This window comes from Dipteris shenzhenensis, chromosome 7, assembly GCF_047967505.1.
Source record: "Dipteris shenzhenensis isolate YYH24624 ecotype China chromosome 7, Dip_SZ_1.0, whole genome shotgun sequence".
Classification (NCBI taxonomy): domain Eukaryota; kingdom Viridiplantae; phylum Streptophyta; class Polypodiopsida; order Gleicheniales; family Dipteridaceae; genus Dipteris; species Dipteris shenzhenensis.
The window spans coordinates 17,546,932-17,555,620 of NC_141602.1; the positions used below are offsets into that span (position 1 = coordinate 17,546,932).

General features: G+C 41.1%; 1 protein-coding gene across 1 annotated transcript; it reads right to left on the reverse strand.

Annotated features, from left to right (window-relative positions):
- Positions 1 to 1,771: 1,771 nt before the first annotated feature.
- LOC147900024 (protein IQ-DOMAIN 3-like) lies at positions 1,772 to 5,206 on the reverse strand. Its single transcript, XM_087377444.1, has 6 exons — positions 5,129 to 5,206; positions 4,269 to 4,443; positions 3,795 to 4,106; positions 3,471 to 3,707; positions 3,263 to 3,391; positions 1,772 to 3,171 (listed from the first exon to the last, which is right to left on the reverse strand). The coding sequence occupies exons 2-6, from the start codon at positions 4,413 to 4,415 to the stop codon at positions 2,380 to 2,382; spliced, it is 1,617 nt and encodes a 538-aa protein (XP_087233570.1). The 5' UTR covers positions 4,416 to 4,443; positions 5,129 to 5,206; the 3' UTR covers positions 1,772 to 2,379.
- Between the last annotated feature and the right edge of the window lie 3,483 nt (positions 5,207 to 8,689).

The following is an 8,689-nucleotide window of genomic DNA, read 5'->3' on the forward strand; positions in this document are numbered from 1 at the left end:
GAAGTCTTTAATCATTTCTATATATATTTTTTAGTGAGCTTAGATGCAAAGGGGGTGTAAATACACCCTAAAGACCTTTGAGTACATACCCCTCTCTTTTGTTACATCACATTACAAAAATTTTGGACTCAAAAAGGGACCCTTTGGAGAATTACTAAAATATTAGAGGCTTGGATAAGGGAATATGGTATCCATGAAGGAGATTATGCCATGTGGACTTCTCTGTAATAGAGGCTCCCCAAATCGAGGGGAAATTTCAATTTTTTTAAAAAATATAATCAAGTGTGAGGGCGAGGAGGAAGGAGATAAAGCTACAAAATAAGCTAGCTCATAAAGACCATGTGCACAAATTGCTAATGGATTTGTCACACTAAAAGAAACTTAATACCACAATCACATGGATAGACATCATGAATGAAAAAACAAGATAGAAAATATTGGACTTGGTCTTTTCCTCACATCAAACAAGAATTTACCTATTGCAACAATTCAAGCCTTTAAGCAATGACCATATAATTGTCAATTCTCACAAGCCATATTTCAATTGAACCACCACAATAGGAAATGTATACCACATCTCTTTCATATGGATACCACATCTCTTTGATATGTCTACATCTCATTCATATGTCTACATCCATTAAGTACATTTATATCATAATGTCACATTTACATAAAAACATTTTTCACAATAGATACGAAAACCTTCACATACAAATTTCAAAATTTTGACATAATTCTAAAATTCTTTGCACAACTAGAACTTAATTTCAAAACCATGCCTTCAAAAGCTTTGATCATGCAAACTCCAACAATAAAAGTAAGAAAAAGTGTGTAGTTTACAATCGACATTTGCTAGAAAAGGAAATTTTATGAAAGAAATCCATATCTAAAGCTGGCAAAGAAGAAATTTGCATTGTAATTATATAATGATAATAAGGTCATAAAGGCATATTCGATCAATAGGCACCAAAATAAATAAACTTGAATCTAAAAGCGATGTAGAATGATGTTCAAAAGGTATAATCACATCTCCCTTCAAATGTAGTCAATAATCTAAATGTTCAAATGATGGGATGTTAAAGGAGAAAGCGAATGATGAAGGTTATTTACACACTATAGTAAAGTTGCAAATGATGAACCAAACCACCCCCCATAAGCAAGAGCTTTGGAGCCTACAAGGAACCCAAAGAAGCACACATTTAGCAAAGCTAGACCCTCGTGTCCCCCCTACAAAGCAATGAATCCTCACTAAAATAATTCATTGCACTATAACATTGATTGTAGCCTCTAATTGGCTAAGTCATTACTCTTCTATAGGAAGCGAGTACCGAGTCCAAAACACCTGGTCTTATACACTAGATCCTAGGACTTATATCTTATACCACCCTTCAAAAAATACTAACATCATATATACAATTCAAATACCTTCACATTCCTCCAAGATCTCATTTATTTTCTTTAGAGTAGTATGTCCTCAATTTTGCAATTTATGAAAACCTTCTAATTTTATTTTGAAGGTCAATACCTAACATTACACTCTATATTCTCCCAAAGAAATAAACATCCCTCATTCCAGCAAAGCCACCACATATTATATGGCCATAAATGCCATAAAAAAAAATTCTACCAATACCATATAGCCATAAATGGAGCGGGACCAAGCATTCAAGCTCTCTTGTTAAACATAATATAAAGACTCGAGAGAGTAAAGTCAAAAGTGTAATATGTATACTTTATTTTCGAATGTATGTATAATAACTTTCCATGGTTCAGTCTACTCAGCATTGCCACCAACTTTGACATCATGAGACTTTCTATTTGAAAAGTAGAGATGGAAGGACTGCCTTATATGGCTTCTCAATGGTGGTACGTACATTGCAGTGAAGGGGTTTGTTTAGGGGCAAATCTAACGACACAAGGAAGAAATCAGGACTGATGAGCGGCAGAATACAGTGTCTGGTGTGATGTATTGCTATATCGTCTAAACAAAAGCCCCAAATACTAATCTCCAGTACCGTGTGGTGTCACTGTGTCACTGATACATTGCTATACCCTATATACACAAAGCCCAGAACACCAAACTCCCTCTGGATACTTGCCATTTCCTATAAACCCAAGCCCAGAATACTAAACTCCTTCTCGAGTTCTGTCACGGTTCCACAAGCAACCAGTAAATTCTGTCAATTTATAGAAGCCAACCTCCTATGGAATGAGGCAATTTTCACCCAGGTGAACTTACCATCTTTCTGTGAGGGTAAGAAATTCTTGATCCAAGTATTGCCAGCAGCCTTTGGGCTGCCTCGCTAGTAATAAGATGAGACTCCAAGTCCGCGGAAGGATTGTACGGAAAAGATGAGGAAAAGATGCCATTATTTCCTACCTGATGTCGCAAGTACCATCACTGAAAGAAGCTGCTGTAGACTTTCTTGAGTCGATATTGGGTCGGGGACGCCCCTGCAAATTTGGGCTTCTTGGTGGAATAGCCAAAGCTCTGGAGTGCTTGGGAGTGTTGTATTCACTACCGTTGGAAGGTTCACTGATAGTGAAGGGCAATCTCTTTTTGGCCGATGGCATCAGCTCTCTTTCTGGCGTCTCAGGCCTGTGCTTACGATGAGGAAGAGTCCGTGCTTTGGCTCGCGTAGAATGAGTGGAAATCATGTAATTTGGAACTGTAGACCAGCTCACAAAACTTTCATCATCCCTGACACTAGAATTGGCTGTGTTGTTTCTGATGCCAATTAACTTCGGGCCGAGATTGGTCGGAGTACTTAGTGCAGCAGAAACAACACTCTCTTCATCGTCCTCCGTTTTGGCACTGCGAGTATTGGCTGATAGGACACTCGTAGCTGAAGGTTTCCTAGGAGTGTACATAACTGCATCTTTCTGTTGCTTAACTGCAGCAATGGTGCCTCCCTGCATTTGTGGACGGCTCTTCGGAGTACGGTTGTCAAACCGTTTGCCTGACCCTGAGCTTATACCATGAATTTTTAAGTTCAGCTCCTCAGCAGCAGCGCTCAAGTCGGACGAATCGATCTCAAAATTGCCGGCCTCCCAAGGACGCGCAGCCATCCAGCGTTCCAGCCAATTCCAACCCCACTGAGATTTGTCAGGTTCACCGTCACCATTGACGGAAGAAGACTGCTTTGATGCGGATCCTGCATTCCATAGCTAACAGCCGGCCGGAGAGGAGAATAAGAAGGCAGTTTAAGGACTGGATACAAAAATGGCGTTGAACGAAATGCTCTTATCAAATTCGCACCTGATGGGACAACGCGTAGGCCAAGGCTCTTTCCCGTTTCAACGCAGCTTCCTGCTTGAGACGCTTTTTTGCTTCAACTTCGTCCATGGAACGGAAACTGGCATCCCAAGTTTCCTGTCCGCCATGCTTCTGCATTGCAACCAAAAAAGCTCTGTGAGTTATGTCAGCTTCGCAGCATCCTGTACAAAATTGCAGATAGTTCACTCACGTTGCTTTGCTTTGCAGCTAGGATCTCATCTTGCCGTCGTTGCCAAAGGCGCTGTTGCTGAAACTCTTGGCCCTCCTCTGGCATGCGAATTACTCGCATTGCTCGGACGCGTGCCTGAACTCTTACAAGGGTTTGCATGCAGCGCAAAGTTCGTGCTGCCTGCCTTCTGACAGCGTGACCTCGAACCAGGGCCTGCAGTCTCACTAGACCCTTTAGAGCCCGCAGAGCTCGCCGAGCCTTCACACAACGAGCGATGGATTTTTTAGAACGCTAAAAAATGTCTCTACGAACATTTGCATTGATTGTACAATCCTAGGAACATACCAGATATCCTCGGATCGCTGTTTGTATCTTGATAGCTGCCCAATCTTCTCGGCTTAAGCCACTCGCAGATGACGGATGAATTGGACCAGTGAGGCGTACTACTTCAGCCGCAGCTTTCGCAGCCGCAACGGCAACTTCTGCGGCTGCTGCTGCTGCCGCAGCGACAGCAAGGGCATGTTTCTTTTGCTCTTCTTCGTTATGATTCACACTGTTTGTGGATACGATCTTCTGCGTAGTTTCTTGCGCGCTATTTAATTCGGAGTAAAGTTGCACAGATTTCCCAAAGCTCCATCTGCGCTTCTCCCGGGAGGGCTTTTTATAAGTTTATATGTACAAGATGCCACGAGTCAGATCATCAGATGAGAGAACTAGCCAATCCTTTAGCGAATTTGCAAGAGAATTTATTATCGTTTAGCGAAACGACAGAATTTGTTATCGTTTAGCGAACTTGCAAGAGGAAACGTCGATCCTCACCTTCTCAGTCTTGACATGTTCAATTCCCTTGTCGGCAGCCTGGATTGCAGCGTTTCCTTTATCTAGTGTCTTTCCAGAATCCTTGGAGCACGATCGCGATCGTAACGCATCCTTTACCGATTGCAGCCATTTCCCTTTCTTACCCATCGTCGTTCTCTCCTTGTCTCAGCTGTACCTGCGAGACGGTAATGGAACCTACTTTACCTCGCGGCACATTGAAAACGATACTGATTTGCTCATTACGGGGATTAGCCAGGGTTCGTTCGGAGCGTTTGTGCGGTATTGAGATCGCAATGGACATCAATTCTAAAAGAGCGTAGAACAGAAAGCCTTCATCGATATATTGCTGGTCGTGGGATGAAGGTCTGCAAGGCAGATCAACGTCCTAAGGAAGAAAATGGAATGAGTACGATCGTGGATGAGCTGAGTTAAGGAATTAGCCTACGGTTTCTGAGCCGGATCGTCGCCCTAAGGAGATGAAAAAGGTCAAGCCTACTTTCAGTTTACGGTTTCCAGCAGATCGATCCAAATTCAAGAACCAAAACCGGAATTATAATATCTGGCATCTATGTATCGGTCCGTCAGTCGGCCGGAAGCTGCCTGCGATGATCAGACGGGCGTGCACGTTTCGGAAGCAAGTACAGAGATTTTCGTGAGAGCAGGAAAGGCGAAGGAATATATTGCGAGTGCGAAAAGGATGGAGGATGGAAGATCGGGGGAAAAGGGAAGTCGATGAGAGTCGAGACGTACTGTGATGGTCGACGATGTCGAATATCGAAACAAAGGAATTAAGAAAGGCGCAAAACAATAGAAATTAGGGAAAGATGAATCGAAGATGGAGAAGGGAAGGGAGAGCTTACGATTGTTGAAGAGAAGCCATAGCTGCAAAGCCGGTGAGGATGGAGTTGAGTAGAAAAGGAAGATGAAGAAGAAGTTTGTTGGCATTTAAAGGTTCAACAAAAAGCTCAGAACGAAGAAGACGACCACCGTGTGAACCCCCCCCCCCCCACACGTGCCTAACCTTCCTCACACTCAACCCCTGATCCTTGCCACGTGGACCTCCTCCTCCTCCTCGAAGTCCCTCGGTTCTCCCTCGCCATGACCTCCCCGGAAGTCGCCATGACCTCTACGTATTGTACTGGGATCGGTGACCTCCCCGGAAGTCGGCCTCGCAACAGTATTTATTATCAGGATCGATCCTCAAACATCCTCGGTATTTATTATCCTCCTCAAACATCCTCCTCGAAACAATATTTTATTATCAGGATCGATCCTCACCTCCCTAACTCGTCCTGAACGATCCCCTGCTGCCTGTACCCCCTGCATTCCTCCATCCACCTACCTCCACTTTCGCCTCCTCGACACCCCGACTCTTGCCTCTCCTTCCCAAGTTCAGCCTTCGCAGAATTGGAAGCTGCATCACAACGAAAAACAAACTTCCAATTTGCTCCATGTGTCCTAAAAGCAGAGGACACCCAATTTTCACACTTATTCTCTTGATATTTGCGATGTGAAGAGGAGCTCTTGAAACGATGACGCAAAGGTTGGAAAGTTTAGTTTATAGCTAATTGGAAATTTCAAAACGGTGGGTATGGTATCACAAGAGAATGCACTTTTGGCTATTAGCCATGGTGGGGACAAGGTACCGATATATCTTCCTCGCCCTTGCACAAAATAGCTATGTACTTCAGAATGGACCATAGTAGTGTTCCCCTTAGCACAACCAACCCCCGTAAATGGCATCTAGCATATAAGGTTTCTTCGACCAAAAAGCTCAACCCATGTAGGGGGCCCAAAGATCACCCATTATATTGTACCCGACACAACATATTTTCTTATGTTTTACTTGTGAATTATATTTCCCATTCAAAAAATAGGTTAATAAAGTGGTCACAAGAGGCAAACCCTCATTGTTGGACATCATAGCCTTAAGTCAAGTCGGGTCACAATTGACAGTTTGCCACTATGGTGGAATGGCACCTTGCTCATATGTTGCCTTGCCAGCTTGCTTGCATCCACTGAGATTTCATATGCACCATTGCCTTCACTGTTGTCGACATGTCTCACTTTGCTCCCCCACGACTTTCAAATTGGCGATTAGCAAGGGCTGTCACTCACCATTATCCATATGGAAATCGGCGAGCATTGTTGTCCATGTTAAAAATGTCTCCAATGGGCCTTACCTACTCCACTATGCGAATTTAGAAATGCGGTGCACCTTAAAGAAAAACACCTACAAACACGGGGACTAAATCAAAGACTCCGCATCATGTTTTTTTTCGATAGAAGTCTTATTTATAGGGGCTAAGAGTTAAATGCTATTATTATAATGCAATTCAAAGGAACAAGGAAAGGTGACTCGTCATGTACTATCCAAGAAATTCCTTTTGCTAGGTGTGAGATTTCGGTGGTTCAAGATTGGATTAAAAGGTTTAACCTTATGTCATAATCAATTTAAAACGTTGCATTAAAAGGTCTAACCATCCCAAGAAAACCTCCTAAATGGTGTGTTCATCTTCCAACCAAGCACACACACATGATCAAAGGCTCTAACCATCACTTACAGTTTAAGTTTAGGAAAATATTTGACTAGTTTTTCTTCCAATACAGGTGTGAAGTGATTTCACCTTCTAAAGAAAGTGACAAATTCCTCTCTTAGTGATCTCTCAAGTTTAAAATGCACCCTCCAAGGTTGTAAACTTTTCAATGCACCCATTAACATCTAACCAACTACAAGCCCATTCCCACATTAAAAAACTATAAAATGCAAAAAAACAAGAGTAAAAACCAAAAATCCCATTCCCACACTACCAATAGTTTGCAGATACTACTTGAATATGTCTCAAAGACTCTTGTAGAGGGGGCATTTGGTAGGTTGGTCTATTGTGACATGCATTATGTCAAGCAACAACATTTTTCAAAGGTTATAAATAGGCAAAACAAAGGAATCCCTAGCCTCATTGGGGATTTGTGCCATGTCCGAATGACCTTTCAAGCACAAAGATAAAATTTATACTCCCCCTTACTGTAATGCCTACCATGCATGAAACCTAACAAGCTCCTAATAAGTCCTCTGCATGTAGTTCTCAAGCTATATATTCATACCTATTCTAAGACTTAATCCTTCCATTGTTGAAAAAGGGAAAACAAGAGTTGGATTGTAGAACAAGATAACACTAGGCTCTAGAACTATGCAACTACAAGTTCAAGCACTAATACTATGTCAAGTCTAAGAAGCAAATGAACAAATCCACCAAACTATTTTTCTAGATGCCTTATTCTTAGTCTCCAATTCAGAATCTATTCCATGCTTCCAACTTTCATAATTTTCATCATCATAGACATGCTTCATCCATAAAAGTACTTTAGTTAAAAATGCATTCATTGTCATAAAGTCTTTCAATGAAAATTCCTAGCATGATCAAGTAACATCATGGAGCCAACATACTCCATATGTGAAATCACATCCAACATACTCCAAGAAACCACCAATCAACATATAAGCACACATTCAATGGAGTCTACCATATGAAACATTATAGCAAGCAATGAGAGTGCTTGTTTGTCTCCTACAGAGAGCAAGGAGTTTGGGGTCCCAACTCAGTCCCAATAGTCATTTTGTAATCCAATGATGTGCTACTATGACAACTTAAAAGCCATGCTTCACATACGGTAAATGATAGGGATTTGGGAACATATTTTTCAAAGAGTTTATGCCATTAACCATCATGAACCTATGGAATTGATGTCTACTAAATTCATTATCCCATTTTTCAAGTTCAATAGTGGTTGGGGTGCTTTCTTTTGGGGTTAATGAGTTGGATATTTGATATGTCAATATGAGACATGCGATTCTCATATTATACCCTTAAACAACCTCCATTGCAAGTATCACGTCCAATAGTGGATGAAATATCCCTACCAGTTGGTTGCCACACTTCCATCATAGTGTGTTCTAAAACAATAAACAAAAACCAAAGCTCATGGAATATTATATTGATTGAACAAGATAATCTTAAAGATTATCTATGGTCTTCTAGCCTCTTAAAAAAGAGATTCTATTTCTCAAACTTAAAACCTTGAGCAGATTGCATGAATCCATGTAAAATGATATGATTAGACACACACGCACACAATTTAGTTTTTGCCCGTGTGCAGACACACAATTTATTCCATGCTTTGGTATAGTTTGTCTATAATATTTACAAAATGCAAAGTGCAATTCATCAATAGAGATTTTTAAATTGCCTTCCTAGAATTTTAAGCTAAATTAAAAATGAGCAAAACATCATAGATATTTACAACATATATTCAAGGTTTAAGAATACAATTGCCAAAACTGCAAAATCTTGGATTGTATATGCACTCTTTCATAGGAAAAGGTATGCTAAAATATATACTCGTCAGATGTCACATATATT

Coding starts and splice junctions, on each gene's coding strand:
- LOC147900024 (XM_087377444.1), bottom strand. CDS start 4,415: ATGGGTAAGAAAGGGAAATGGCTGCAATCGGTAAAGGATGCGTTACGA. Junction 3,708..3,794: donor CAGCGATCCGAGGATATCTG/GTATGTTCCTAG, acceptor CGTTGTGTGAAG/GCTCGGCGAGCTCTGCGGGC. Junction 3,172..3,262: donor CCTACGCGTTGTCCCATCAG/GTGCGAATTTGA, acceptor GCCGGCTGTTAG/CTATGGAATGCAGGATCCGC.